Consider the following 15,640-nt stretch of genomic DNA (forward strand, 5'->3'; position numbering starts at 1 on the left):
CTCTCTAGTTGAGCTTGAGCTTGAGGTGTGGCACTTCCAGCATTCTCCAACTCTTGCACACGTCTCTGAAGCTGCAAAGTTTGATTTCGCTCTTCTTGTAAGTACTCAAAACTGTGACGAGAAGATTCCATGAAGGACGCACTCATGGCATAACTGAGAGAGCTGTAGTTAAAGAGCTTCGACCTTACTTCATCCTGTTTAACAAAAAAAATGCATGTTAGGGGTTATAGTGAATAATAATAATAACAAATCATGAATAAATTCAAATCATACTAACCTCAGCTGACTGCTCAAACTGTACTGACAAATCTACTACCAATGCGACATCTACTGGTGGAATAGGTATGCTCATATCTTGCCCCTGAGAAGTAATCATGCTCCAGTGCCAAAGGTCAGACTCATCAAATATTTGTGGAGTTCTTTGCGGCATCTGAATATCATGAAACACCCTGGGCTGTGACTGTGGTAACTCCACTCCTTCTGGGAAATGAATGTTAGGCCTCAATGCTTCAGAAGTAACCCCTTCAAAATTGGTGCCCCGGTATAACGCACCTAGCAAGAGACCTCGACCAACCCTCTTCCAATACAAGTCATAGTCTCCCATAAAAATGAAAGCTGATGCGTCTGGACAATCATTTGGGTTTGCTCTATAGTGTGAAAAAGTTGCAGGAAGAATATCAGAGGCTGTCATATCTATGGGTGGTGGGTAAGGTATAACAATCTCTCCAGATACTTGACGCCAACATCTGTCCCTAAGGTACCATGCAGTTACTGACTCTACAAGTATCATTCGCCGCTAAGAAAGAAACCTTGCTCTATGACACATATAGGATAGTCTGTGGTACTCAGTGTTCTCTGGAACATCTGGAATATCCGCATAAGGGGTCTGAAATATGAAGGACTCGACCTAGGGTTGCCACTCAATTCAGGTAGCTCCTAAAAGCTCAATCTGCTAACGAGTGTTATGAATATTATGTTGTAGATCCCCAGACCCCCTCTGCCTATGATGAAGCCCCCATGCTTGAATACATGGAATTAGGTCATGAGTCTCATTCTCTTCCAACCTCTTCAACTTCAATGCATCGAAAATGTTCATATCACCAATACTAAAAATGTTCAAATACCAATATATATATATATAAATATATATATATATAAAATATATATATATATATATATATATATATAAAAAAATATGTCAACATTAATAATTAGATAAATAAATGAAATGAAACAATAACTTAATAAATAAGACTTACCGGTATAATCCAAACAAAGCCGCACAAATTGCCTTTAGCGGCTTTTGTCTCAACTACGAGGTCTAGCCAGCGGTAATGGTATGCCAAGATGGATTGACCCCAGTCATAATCCCACATCCTCTCTACATCTGAGACAGCGGCCATCCACCCAATACATAAATAACTATCAGCGTATCCGAATAATACTGCACCAACAAAGTAGAAGAGGAAGACACGTACATATTCGTGGATCGACTCCTCACCAATATGATAGTCTTTTGGCTTCTCCTTGAGCCTATTCAAGTATCTCGAAGTAAACCAACTCATACTTATAGCTCCTCCCTTAAACTGCTCAGCCGATAATCTCAAAAACCCGTCTTCCTCATCATCTTCTACCAAATCAAAACCTTCAAAGAAACTCATCACCGTAGTAAAAACCTCTAAATTTTCATCAAAAGGAATGACATCTCCATAACCAATTGGGATACCCGTGAGCATTGTGAAATCAAGAGGGGTAATCCCAAGCTCACCCCATGGGAAATGGAATGTGTGGGTAGATTGCCACCACCGCTCAACTATCCCAAACAACAACAATGGATCATTTTGTCCCAAATTTGAATTCAAAAAGTTTCCAAATGGTGTGGCGGCTATAATGTTGGTAACCGTGACTGTAGTGGCCCATTATCTACCAAAGGACTAAGTCAAAGAGGACGAGGCAAGGCAAGGTAAGCGGGTAGGTTGGGGAGCAGCGGAACCATGCCGCAGAACCCTAAGGGTAGACGTGGCCAAGGTACGACAAAGGGAAGGCCGTCAGATAGAGGAATGGATGGATGGTCTAGATCAAGGAGGAAGGGGTATATAAAGAAGTGGAGGTGGATAGAATATGGAGGCCGAAAGAGAGAGAAAAAGGAGAGAGAAAAGGGAGGAAAATAGTAGAGAACTAGGTCTTGACTGTTGTAATCGCCAATTATTGTTTTACTCTTTGTTGTCTTAGTTTAGGTTCTTACATTTGGCGCCGTCTGTGGGGAAGAAGCAAGAAAGAGATGGCACCCAAGAAACAGGTAGGGAGACCGAAGAAGGTGGCTACACAGGAACCGATGCCCGAGGTAGTTGTGGGAGAAGAAGGTGACAGAAAAAAGGAATAAGAAGCGGAAGTGAAAGAGACGGGGCTCATGAGAGAAGAGATAGGGAGGTTAAAAGAGGAGAATGAGGAATTAAGAAGGGAAATGGAAAGGGAAGAAGAAGAGATGGAGGAAGAGGCAGGCGAGGATATGGAAGAGGAAGAAAACAACGAGCCGAATCTAGTGGAAAATCCGATAACCAGTTTGACGGTGGAGCAGGTGCAAGAAATGATAAACAACGATAGGGAGGCTAACAGGCAGCTGACGAAGGGTCGCGGGGGAGCAGCTAGTCAGGTGATAGCGGGATGAGTCGCAACCCATTGGCGGATAGTATTTGGGCTTCGAAAGTCCCAAAGCGTTTCAACAAGCCTAGATTCGAGAGGTATGACGGAATAGGCAACCAAACAGACCACATCCTCCATTTTCAACAGCAAATGCCACTCTGGCAAGAGTCTAGATATGACGGGTTGCAGTGTATGATGTTCCGGGATAGCCTGAAAGGGGGGGCATCGGACTGGTATTATCGGTTACCAGTGGGAAGTATAAGGAGCTTTCAAGAACTAGAACAGGAGTTTATAGATCATTCATTCATCAGAAAAAGCGGGTTGTGGATATCGCGGCATTATTCAACGTTCGACAAAAATCCACCGAGTCTGTGAGGGAATTCCTGTATCGGTTCAAAGCTGAGACTTTAAAGGTTGAAAACCTAGATGAAAGGACCGATGTGATTGCATTTGAAAGGGGACTGTGGCCAGGGACAGGAGTATACCAGTTGGTGGCGAAGAACGAGATTGCAACATTGCATGAGCTGTATCCGCGGGTAGAGAAATACATCCGATATGAGAATAGTATGCAGAAGAAATCCAAGAGATCCGGTAAGGCAGTGTTATCCTTGGAGAAAGACAGGGAACCTAGGAAGGGGGAGGCGACCAAGAAAGGAAGGGAGGGATACCGCGGATACCCCCCAAGGGCCGAAAAAAACCGCGAAGGGATTAGAAGGGAGAACAGAGAGAGGAAACCATACCATGAGGTAGAAGTTACGCCACTTAATAGGTCCTTGAGCGAAATACTACCGTTGATAAAGAACATGCAGGGATATGAGGGGCTGCGGAACACACCCGGGGAGTTGCTTGGTAAACCTTTCTGCGCTTATCATCAGATACACAATCATGAGACTGACGACTCTTACGCATTAAAATGGATGGTTCAGCGTTTGGTAGAAAAGGGAAGGATGAGAGAGTTTATAAGGGGAGGACAAAGCGGGGAGGTGGTACCACGACAAGATCGAATCCTTGGAACCATTAACGTAATATTCAGTGGAGAAGTGTTAAGCCATAATGCCCATAGGGATAAAGTGCGAAGAACGGTGAACATTCAGCAGGTTAACGAAGGGGCTGATAGATCGCGGGCAAGGGCGGGGAAAGCAAAGGACAGAGATAGGATCGTCTTTAGCAGTGCAGATTTGCGGGTGGTGGACGCCCCCCATGAAGACGCATTGGTCATCACGGTGGTGATGGGCAATTATATGGTGAAACGAGGTATTGGTGGATTGCGGCAGTGCCGTGGACCTGTTATTCAAAGGGGGATTGGAAGAGATGGGGATTGATCATAGATAGTTAAGGCCGCCACGGACTAACTTATATGGATTCAATGGGAGCATGACTGAGCCAATGGGAGAGCTCTTATTACCAGTAACGACAGGCCCCGTGACTGTGTTCGCGCGATTCATGGTGGTGGACTCGTCTTCCCAGTACAATGCTATTCTAGGAAGGCGGTGGATTCATGAGATGAAGGCCGTCCCATCAACTTACTATCAAGTGATACGGTTTCCCACTCCCACGGGTATGTGTGAAGTTCGGGGAGACCAAGTGACGGCCAAGAACAGTCATAGGGGAACAGTTAAACGGTTGATCCGAGGGCCGAACGAGGAGGATTCCAATCCAAATAAGAGGTAGGCATAGCAATTACAGAACGCCACGGTGAAAGAGAAGGGGGAGGCGGCAACAGGTCCAAAGACACTGGATGAGATTGAAGTGGTAAATGTGGGAGGAGAGGAGGAGAGGTTTACAGTGATAGGGGCCATCTTGACAGGTGAATGGAAGAGGGAATTGATCCAGTTCTTATTAGAAAATCAAGACGTGTTTGCATGGACCATTGAAGAGGTTACGGGGTTGGACCCTGAGTTCGCCTGTCATCGGTTACACATAAGAGAGGAGGTAAAGCCGGTAAGGCAAAAGATGCGGAGCATTAGACTGAAGTATGCAAAGGGTATTCGCGAGGAAGTGGCACGGTTGAAGGGAGCCGGAATAATACGAGAGGTAGAGTTCACAGACTGGTTATCCAATGTGGTGGCGGTACCAAAAAAGAATGGCAAGGTACGGATGTGTGTGGATTTCACGGATGTGAATGCCGAGTGCCTGAAGGACAGTTATCCCATGCCGTGGGTGGATCAATTGGTGGATAGGACAGTAGGGTTTAAAATATTCTCGTTTATGGATGCGTCGATGGGGTACAATCAGGTTGCAATGTACGGGCCAAATTAGGAGAAAATAGCATTCGTGGTAGAAGGCGGCACATAAAAGGATGTTGTTTGGGTTGAAAACGCCGGAGCCACATTTTAGCGGTTAGGGTAGAAAATGTTCGAAAGCAAGATCAGGAGGGGGATGGAAATATACGTCGATGACATGGTAGAGAATAGCATGTCAGAGAAGGAGCATTTAGACGGATTGAGGGAAACGTTCGAGATACTGCGAAATACAATCTAAAGCTGAATCCAAAGAAATGCACATTTGGGGTGACCACTGGGAAGTTCTTGGGCTACATCTTTACTCATAGGGGAATAGAAGCTAATCCAGAACAGATAAGAGCATTGGTAGAGATGCCATCGCCACAGAACGTCACGGAGGTTCAGCGTCTCGCTGGGAGGATCGCGGCATTGAACAGATTCATTTCCAAATCATCGGACAAGTGTAGACCGTTATACCAGTTGTTGAGAAGCACGCCGGACTTCGTATGGACGCCGGAATGCGAGGAGGCATTTCAAGAGCTGAAGAGGTATCTGGGTAAAGCCCCATTACTTTCGCGGCTAGAGTAGTGGGAGAAATTGTACCTGTATCTAGGGGCCACCGAGTATGCGGTAAGTTCTATTCTGGTCAGACTAGCGGATAGAATGGAGAGACCGGTGTATTTCCAAAGCAAGACATTGTTGGAGGCAGAGACGCGGTATAGCAGAATGGAGAAATATGCCTTGGCCTTGATCTTTTCCACCATGAAGCTAAAACCATACTTTGAGTCCCATTAGTTAGTGGTGGTGACCAACCTGCCACTTAAACAAGCGTTAAGGGCGGAGAAGTCGGCCAAATGTTGAAATGGGCAGTGATGCTTAGTTCTTACGAGATACATTATCAGATTAGGACAGCAAAGAAAGCACAGGCCGTCGCAGAGTTCTTGGCAGAATTCCCAGCAGAGAACCCAACGTGGGGAGAGGAGATGGTCATGGAGTCAAACAAGGACGAGATGCCCGATCAGCTGGATCCTTAGGATAAGCAGAATGGGTAGAGAGTGTTTGCAGATGGGTCAGCTATCGACACATGCAGCGGTATAGGGGTGGTGTTGGTCACGCCGGACAATAACCGGATAGAGTTGACCATAAAGTTGGGGTTCACGGCATCCAGCAATGAAGCAGAGTACGAGGCCGTTATAGCAGGACTGAGAATGGCGGAAGAGCTGGGAGTGAAAGATTTGATAGTATATTCAGATTCAAACCTGGTGGTGTGCCAGGCAAATGGGGGTTTCGCGGCCCGATGTCCAAGAATGGCCAAATACTTGCAGGTGGTGTATCAAAGAGCTAGCAAGTTCACAAAGCTTCAGTTTATACACCTAGGGCGGGGGGAGAATAGACACGCAGACACTCTGGCTTATGTGGCCGCCGCCATGCCGGGGTCTGAGGAAAGGACTGTAAAAGTAGGAAGATTAGGGAGGCCAAGCACAGAGGAAATAATGGAGGTGTGCCAGGTTGCAAAAGAAGAGGGTGGATGGATGGAGCCCATCAAACGCTTTCTAGAAGGAGGACTGGTGACGGATAGGAATGAGAAAAGGAGGTTGGAGCAAGTGTCTTGGAGATATCTGCTGATGGAAGGGGAACTGTATAGGAAGAACTTCAATAGACCGTTGCTGAAGTGTTTGGGGTCGCAATTATCATCAGAGGTGTTAGCAGAATTGCATGAAGGGAACTATGGGAGTCACTCCGCGGGGAGGACCACGGCACATCGATTGTTGTCGCAGGGTTACTTCTGGCCTCATATGAAACGGGATGCGGTCAAATTTGCCAAAAAGTGTGACAAGTGTCAGAGATTTGTACAGTAGATATTTGCAACTGTGGAACCCTTGCATAACGTCTCCAGCCCTTAGGCTTTTACCATGTGGGCATTAGACATCGTGGGGCCACTGCCCATGGCTAGCTGCAAAAGAAGGTATATGTTGGCAGCCATGGACTACTTCACAAAATGGATAGAAGTCGTCCCGTTGCAGCAGATAAAGGAGATTCAGGTGATTAAGTTTTTATGGGAGAATATTATATGTCGGTTCGGGCTACCATATGCCATCATTGTAGACAACGAGACACAGTTCACAGGGGCAAAGGTGGCAGCGTTCCTTGAAGCCTACAAAGTGAAGCAAGGGTTTTCAGCACCCTACAACCCAGAAGGTAATTGGCAGGCTGAATCTTCCAACAAGACGATATTAAACAATCTGAAAAAGAAGTTGGAAGATAGGAAGGGCGCGTGGGATGACGAGCTGAACTATGTTCTATGGGCTTATAGAACCACCCCGAGGACCACCACCAAAGAGACCCCGTTTGCCTTAGCGTACGGCATTGAGGCGGTAATTCCCGCGGAACTAGTGGCGACCACTAGGAAACAAGGGCGGTGGAAGAAGGAACAAACTGGCGCATTTTAGCCGGAGATTTGAATTTGGCAAAGGAGAGAAAAGATTCAGCCCGCATCCATCTGGAAGAGTACCATCGAAGACTACAGCGGCAATACAACAAGCGAATCAGACCGTGGAAGTTCAAGATAGGGAACTGGTGCTTCGCCGGATGACGCCAAGCACGAAGGAGGAAAAGGACGGGAAGTTGGGTCCAAACTGGGAAGGATCATACACCGTGATAGAGGAAGGGGGGTCGGCAACCTATAAGCTTCTAACAATGGAAGGAAAGCTAATAGCGAGGCCCTGGAATGTAAGAATTCTAAAAAGCTTTTACGAGTAAATGTACTGAAGTTCAGAGCAATGTAAAGAGGGTCCCGAGCGGAGGACTATAGTTGTTTGTAAATATATAAAACTATAACACTTTTGTGAAAAGAAAATATGTTTATTATTCGAAATTGCTGAATGGGAATGTGAACATAACAGACACCTGGGGCAATGAGAGGGACCCCATCTGGTCCCTATAGAGAGGGAAGCAGCGAAGGGGATGAGCCCTTTGCTGACATTACTTGTGGAATGGATCCTGAGCAAGATGAGTTGCTCTAGCAGGAGGATGAAGTCGGTGGAGTGGGATGAGCCCTCCACAGACAGCGGACTTGAAAGGCACATGGGGCAATGAGAGGGACCCCATCTGGCCCCTATAGAGAGGGAAGCAGCGAAGGGGATGAGCCCTTTGCTGACATTAGTTGTGGAACAGATCCTGAGGAAGATGAGTTGTTCCAGCAGGAGGACGGAGTCGGCAGAGCGGGATGAGCCCTCCGCAGACAGTGGACTTAAAAGGCACATGGGGCAATGGGCCCCTATATAGAGGGAAGCAGCGAAGGGGATGAGCCCTTCGCTGACATTAGTTATGGAACGGATCCTGAGCAAGATGAGCTGCTCCAGCAAGAGGATTGAGTCAACAAAACGGGATGAGCCCTTCGCAAACAGCGGACTTGAAAGGCACAAGGGGCAGTGAGAAGGACCCCATCTGGCCCCTGTAGAGAGGGAAGCAGCGAAGGGGATAAGCCTTTCACTGACATTAGTTGGGGAATGGATCCTGAGCAAGATGAGCTACTCTAGCAGGGGGATGGAGTCAGCGGAGCGGGATGAGCCCTCCGTAGACAGCGGACTTGAAAGGCATATGGGGCAACGAGAGTAACCCCGTCTGGCTTCGGGAGAGAGAGAGCTTTTGAAGGGGACCTGAGCAAGATGAGCTGTTCTAGTAGGATGAGCGATCCAGCGGAGCGGGATGAGCCCTCCGCGGACCTTAGACAAAAAGATACATGAGGCGATGAGAGGGACACTTTTTGGCCCCTAGAGAGAGAGAGAAGCAGCGGAGGGGGTGAGCCCTTCGCTGACATTAGTTGTGGAATGGATCATGAGTCAGGGGAGCTGTCCCAGGAGGAGGATCGAGCCTGTAGAGTGGGATGAGCCCATCGCCGGCATCGGGATAAGAGGTAGACATGGATGAGAGGTACACAATCAAATCTAATAAATGAAAGGAGGGGTCAAGAGGGAAGACGGCAGGAATATAGCTCACAATCACATAGCAAAATATATTAAATCAAGGCGAGCGATATCGCAAGTTAATAACAGTGTGGTGAAAAATGGAAAAGGCGAGCCAAATTGTAAAGTTAACAACAGTTTTGTATACATAATAAAAACTAGGGCATTCCCTAGGTGGACGATTCAAGGTTGGCTTCTCCAACAGCATCATCAACAACAACTCTATGGGGATCTTTGAGGACGGCTTCTGGAAGGGGGTCTGGCCCATCTCAAGGTGTTCTGAGGCTCCAGAGGGATCTGTGGCTACAGAGAGGTCAGCAACCTCAGGGGAACTTGCCACCGGGATAGTAGGCTGAAGGGGTAGAGGCGGCCCTCTTGGGTAAGTCGGTCGAGTTCCTCTTGAACCTTCCGGGCCACCCGCTTCTCAGCCAAAGCTTTGAAACGATCACGAAGAATCGTCATATCCTCTTGGTGTTGCTCCAAAATTTTGGTGGTTTCATCTTTGTGGGCCTAGGTGAGGGCGTCCACGGCCTGCTGGTGTTGTTGGGTGTGGGCATTCGAGTCAAGCAGATGGTGTTAGAGAAGTTCTTCCCTTTGACAGCGCAGGAGTTCGTTGACGGAGTCCATGTACCGCTGATGGGAAGATTCGGCTACAATCAGTTTATCCTAAGCTTGGACTTTGGCCAAATTGGTTGCGGCCAAGTCTGACTCAAGACCGGCATAAGACGCTCGCAAGCCCAAGGGGTCGTTAAGTTCTTGCTCCAGAGCGGTCACCTTATTCCTAGCGCAGAGAAGGTCATGGATCATAAATGAGATGTCAAGGCTCACCTGAGTCAAAAAGGGAGAGGGGTAAAAAAAAAAAAAAAAAAAAAGAGAAGAAGTTGTACCCGTTCCCAGTTGGTATACAAGGAAGTGCGATGTGAGTCAAATGAACCTCCATCCGCATAAGCAATGTCCTTGGGCAGATGGGCATTGTAGAACAAGGAGGAGGCCACGGTAGCGTTGTCCAGAGCGGAGTCCGCGACATTTACCTTCCGATTTCGCACATTGAAGATAGGACAAAAGTCCTCAACTGGAGCAAGAGTGGAGGCAGGCTCCTTGCCAAGTCGACGGGTGCTGGGAGGAGAGGCAACCGGATGAGAGGTTGGAAAAGAAAGGGCGGGGACTTCGAGCAGGGGGGGCTGATGGGTTGGGGGGACAGGCTCAGCAGAGGTGGATGGCCTTCACTCTTGGCTGGTGGTTGGTCAGCGGGAACATGCATGGCGGTGGGGGGAACTTCCATCACCTCATCATCAGAGTCACTATCAAACATTTTTGCTTGTGGACGTCCATATCTGTGGCAGGTGAAGGGCGAGAGGTGAAGTAGTCGTCCCAATGGGAGATAGAGTGGTAGGAGGGGTGGAGATCTTGAGGTTCACAGGAGGCGGAAGAATAGGAGGAAGATCAAGGGAGGGGATGAGGGGAGTTATGGGAACGAGACTGCTTCTTGGAAGGGGGAGAAGCACGGGGCTTGCGTTCCTTGGGAGGGGGAGGACGAAAAAAGGGACATGTTAAGCCGCGGAAGGTGTTAAGGGCGGGGATGGGCAGCAGTGCTAGGTGGTGGGATGAATACCTAAAAGGGCAACTTGGGCAGGGCCAAGGTCGCGGATTTGAGCAAAGATAGGATAGGTGATACTATCATAAATTCCGGATTTGGAATCTGGGCGCCAACCTGCAAAGAAGAACAGAGGTGAGTTAGTAGATCAGAGAGAAAACAATTCGAAAAAAGGGAAAGAGCTATTATACTCACCGCGGAGTCTGAAGGCAAGGTGGTTAAGAGTCAGGGTAGGACATATGTCCACAGACAGAAAGTTGCCTGATACATAGAGCGGATAGTGGTGCCACACTTTATCTGAGGTGGTAAGCTTAAGGAGAAAAGATTGTTTCTTAGGACAAACGCAGAAGGACTGATAGCCTATACTGACGTCCTTGGTGCTGGTTTTGAGATAGTAGTGGGAGTAGATGTCATGGCAGATAATCTTGGGGTCATGGGACTTGTTATAGGAATTCGCGGCATACATTATCCACCAGAAATTCCCAATACCTTGGCACGGGGGAATGTTGAAGTGGTTTCAAACTTCAACATCCAGCAAAGTGAGGGGAAGCCGCAGACCGGCAACCATTTGACCCACGGTGATGACAAGAGATCCCGGTCGGCGGGGAACCAAATGGGGGTAGTGGGTGACAGAGGGCACGTGTTCTAGTACGACGTCGGCTGGAACACCGTAGGCCGCTCTAAGGGCATCCAAATTAGGTCTACGAGATCTGGGTGGAGACGGCAATAAAGTGGCGGGGCGACCGGAGGTGGAGGGCACGGCAGTAGGAGCAGGGGGCGGGGGAGAAGACACGCCCGCTGAACGGGAAGAGGAAGAGTCACCAAATTCGCGGTCCGTCATCGGAAGGAAGATGAACGGACTCCAGGAATCGAAATATTTTAAAATGAGAAAGGGAAAACTAGTTCACTAAAAAAAGAGAGGGATCAAGATAACATACCGATCACTGACGAAAAAGAGATAGGGAAGTCGTAAAAGACAGCCGGAGAGAAAGGAAAGCACCGGGGAGACCACCACAGCGAACTACGCGTGCGCCAGTGAAGGTTGGAGGAGAGGAAAAATGGGGAGTTTGAGTAAAGGAAGAGAAGGTGTTTGGGCAAGAAAAGGGAAATTGAGGGAAGAATAAGAAGGGAGAGGGTGGAGGGCAAAACTGTAATTTTGGGCGGTAGGGAAACCGAAGCATTAGCGGAGGCTCCAGCCAGAGGATGACACGTGAACGCATGGGAAACCAGGGACCGCCAGAAAAACACGCGCGTGATGAGTGCCTGTCCCGTCACACGCATCCCAAAGTGACAGATATGCAATATTAAAGAGATAGAACGGTGGAGGTTCTCGACCTTGGGCCAATAATATGACCGCGAAGTCGAGAAGGGGCATTTGTAGTGGCCCATTATCTGCCAGAGGACTAAGTCAAAGAGGACGAGGCAAGGCAAGATAAGCGGGTAGGTTGGGGAGCAGTAGAACCGTGCTGCGGAACCCTAAGGGCAGACGTGGCCGAGGTACGACAAAGGGAAGGCCGTCAGATGGAGGAATGGATGGATGGTCTAGATCAAGGAGGAAGGGGTATATAAAGAAGTGGAGGTGGATAGAATATGGAGGCCGAAAGAGAGAGAAAAAGGGGAGAGAAAAGTAGAGAGAAAAGGGAGGAAAATAGTAGAGAGAACTAGGTCTTGACTGTTGTAATCGCCAATTATTGTTTTACTCTTTGTTGTCTTAGTTTAGGTTCTTACATTGACAAAATTAGAATCCGTTTTTTATTTCATACAACGCCACCACGACACAACATTTGAAAGTGCACAACGCACTTTCCATAGGTGTACTTCCTACATTCATCCAACACGCAATACGATATAATTACAACTAAATTTTTTTTTAAATAATGCAACAAATTCAAACTAATTACACAACAACAAACTTGATATAAAGTAACATAAATAATAATAATTAACATAAAAAAAAATCTAAAACTTACTTGAAACTCCGCCACTCGATTTGCTACATGTCAAACCGATGTTGACGCTAATGGTGGGTGTTCCTCGATTTCACAACACGGTGGAAAATTGAACCCAAGTTCAATTTCGTCCTCCTCGCCCACATTTTGCGCTCTTGACAACGATCCTTTTTGCCCCTTTTTTTTGGATATTTTGACATTTCCAAACCATCGAGAATGCTCTTCATGTGGTGAGGTTGGTGGGGATGCATTGGGGGGTGGAGAAGTCATTAGGAATTGAAGTTTGTGAAGAAAAAGTTGTTAATGGAGGCTAGAAAATTGCAATGGAGGCTGGGAAGAAAGTGAAAATAGAGCCTGTTCGCATATGTTCATATTTGACTCATCAGACGGGATGTTACATTCCGTCTCGTTATAAAATACCAGATGGGATGTTACATTCTGTCTCAATCAAAAACCTCCAGACGGGATCTAACATCCCGTCCGAGATATTTTATTCACCTTTGCATTGCACAACTTCACCTTGTTTTTCACCAAAACGGTGAAAAGAGGGTGAATAAGTGCTGAGGTGGCGATGGGTAAGTGTTAGATTTTTCTTTTTCTTTTTCAATAGTGGAGGAATTCCCATTAATTTTAAGGAGAAGGATTCCAGTTTTAATTAGAAGTGCTAGAATTTTTCTTTTCTTTTCTTTTTTTTGTTACAATTTATTTTATTTTTTCAATAGGAGAGGAATTTAGAAGTGTGATTCCCATTTTTAATAGGAGAAGAATTCTCATTTTAATTAGAAGTGTTAGATTTTTCTTTTTTGATAGGAGAGAAATTCTCATTATAATAGGAGAATGATTCCCGTTTTAATTAGAAGTGCTAGAAAAAAAAAATTTAATAGGAGAAGGCTTCTCATTTTATTTTAATTTTAATAGGAGTTGACGACGTAGAATTTTAAGAGAACTAGAAAAATACCCCTTGTAAAAGCTTTAATATTAACTAGCTTGTACACCCGTGCATACGCACCGCACTTTTGAAAACATTTAGATTTTTTTTAGAAAAATGGGACCATTGTTTTAGTCGCTAACCCGATTTAATTTTATAACAAATTATTTTTAATTAATTTTTAAAAACCCATTTTTTCAATTGAGAGAGAGATTCTGTTTTAATAGGATAAGGATTCCCACTTTAATTAGAAGTGCTGAAATTTGTTTTAATAGGAGAATAATTCCCGTTATAATAGGAGAGGAATTCCCATTGTAAAAAAGGATTTTCGTATTTCAAATAGGAGAGAAATTTATGTTTTAATAGGAGATGACGTTGAATTTTAATAGAGCTCGAAAAATACCATTGTGGGAGCTTTAATATTAAGACTAGCTTGTAGGCACATACGCACCGGCTCTTTTGAAAACATTTAGATTTTTTTTAGAAAATTGGGACTACCGTTTTAATCGCTAATCTGTTTTAATTTTCTAACAAATTGTTTTAAATTAAGTTTTAAAACCCCATTTTTTCAATTGATGGAGAAATCTTATTTTAATAGGAGAATAATTCCCGTTTTAATTGGATATGCTAGATTTTCTCTTTTCAATAGGGGGGGAATTCCCATTTTAATAGGAGAATAATTCCCACTTTAATTAGAAGTGCTAGAATTTGTTTTAATATGAGAGGAATTCCCATTATAAAAAAAGGATTTTCATTTTTCAAATAGAAGAGAAATTCCGATTTTAATAGAAGATGACGTGGAATTTTAATAAAGCTCAAAAAATACCCCTTGTGAGAGCTTTAATATTAAGATATAGGTATAGATATATAGATACATTGATTGATATTTATAGTTCATTACTCACCCCATGTATAAGCTCGAAATCAAAGGGCTCCCCCTCAACTTCATTTACCTAAAATTCTATACCAACTTACATTTAAGACTTCAAAGTTTTGATTCGTACCGTTTCAACTAGTGGGGGTCCTTGTAAGGCTAGGTGCAACCCGGAGAAGTTGATAGGGTCATTAAACACCTAACTTACTGGGGGCACGTGGCTATGAAATTATAACGGTTACTGGGATTGCATCATAACACCCGAATACTGCATAGCCGGATTCTAATCAGAACATTATCCTTTGCCCATTCACTTTCCAAGTTTTTTGTTATTTGATTTATAGCTTTGAACATGGTAATCAAATTCAAGTTAATATAAGATTTTTTTAATAAATAAAAAAGTTTTTTTTAATAAATGAAAAAAAATAAATAAGACTCAATAAGTAAAGCCACTCGGTCCAATAATTTTCTACATCCAAATTTGTGTATCTAGAAACTTTGCAATTGATACAGCATTTTCCCCATTAACACTTAGAGTAAGTTGAATGGGGTGTTGTATGGGGCTATTAAAGGTCATATAGCACCCCAAACGCTAAATAACCATTCCAATAAGACTGCTAAAAGGGTCTTAAATTTGAGTGGTGTGATAAACCAAGCCAAATTTGTGGTCTTACTTAGCCGTTGCCATAATTAAGTTTCGGGAGATGGACGGCACAATTTCTTCCGTCTGTATGTTAAATTTTGACGAACGGCAGAAATTGTGTCGTCTATCAAAAAAAGAATTTGACTGGAGCTACACACTAATGGACGAACTGCAGAAACTGTGACGTATATCTATTAGCACTTCAAAACTTAAAAGACAATTGGAATAAAATTCAAGGTCTTGGTCGGCAATCAAGGTTTTTGTAACTCCTTTTAGCAACCCTCCATTGGACTTTAGACAAGAGCAAATCCAATGGAGAGCTGCTATAGTAACGCCACATAGCAGTTTTAGTATTTTTGGCTACCCAACTAAATTTGAGAGGTAAAAAACTCAAAATCAGTTCCAATGGAGGCGTTGAAGATGGAGGTGCTAAAAGGATACAGACAACACATTTTTTGCCGTCTATCCATTAGTTGCAAACTTAAGTTGAAAAAAAAATTTAGACAGACGGCACATTTTTTGCCGTCCGTCAAAATTTAACACACAAACGTCATTTTTTTTGCCGTCCGTCGAAATTTTTTGCCGTGTCATCCGTCTCTCGAAACCTATTGTGGCAACTGCTAGACAAAGCCAAAAATTTGGCTAGGTTTATGACACTAGCCAAATTTAGGAGCCTTCTAGCTGCCCCATTGGAATGATAGTTTGGTTTTTGGGGTGCTATATGGCCATTAGAAGCCCATATAGCACCCCATTGGACTTGCTTTTACATTGGGTTTTCATTGCGATACATTTCTACCAAAACTGTATATGTTTGTAGTTTGT

At 44.9% G+C, this 15,640-nt stretch overlaps 2 protein-coding genes across 2 annotated transcripts; both read left to right on the forward strand.

Annotated features, from left to right (window-relative positions):
* Positions 1-2,464: 2,464 nt before the first annotated feature.
* On the forward strand, positions 2,465-3,965 carry LOC147498096 (uncharacterized). The gene is made up of 2 exons (XM_086563124.1): positions 2,465-2,653; positions 2,853-3,965. The coding sequence occupies exons 1-2, from the start codon at positions 2,465-2,467 to the stop codon at positions 3,963-3,965; spliced, it is 1,302 nt and encodes a 433-aa protein (XP_086419250.1).
* Positions 3,966-6,073: 2,108 nt separating this feature from the next.
* LOC147498097 (uncharacterized) lies at positions 6,074-6,724 on the forward strand. Its single transcript, XM_086563125.1, has one exon. It carries the CDS (start codon positions 6,074-6,076, stop codon positions 6,722-6,724), a length of 651 nt encoding a protein of 216 aa, XP_086419251.1.
* The last annotated feature ends 8,916 nt before the right edge of the window (positions 6,725-15,640 follow it).

This window comes from Coptis chinensis, chromosome 5 (genome assembly GCF_015680905.1).
Source record: "Coptis chinensis isolate HL-2020 chromosome 5, ASM1568090v1, whole genome shotgun sequence".
Taxonomy (NCBI): domain Eukaryota; kingdom Viridiplantae; phylum Streptophyta; class Magnoliopsida; order Ranunculales; family Ranunculaceae; genus Coptis; species Coptis chinensis.

What these genes read in the sequence shown, in the direction of transcription:
- LOC147498097 (XM_086563125.1), top strand. Translation starts at nt 6,074, where the DNA reads ATGGCGGAAGAGCTGGGAGTGAAAGATTTGATAGTATATTCAGATTCA.
- LOC147498096 (XM_086563124.1), top strand. Translation starts at nt 2,465, where the DNA reads ATGGAAAGGGAAGAAGAAGAGATGGAGGAAGAGGCAGGCGAGGATATG. An exon ending in GCGGGGGAGCAGCTAGTCAG is followed by an intron (nt 2,654 to 2,852) that starts GTGATAGCGGGA and finishes GTTCCGGGATAG; the next exon opens with CCTGAAAGGGGGGGCATCGG.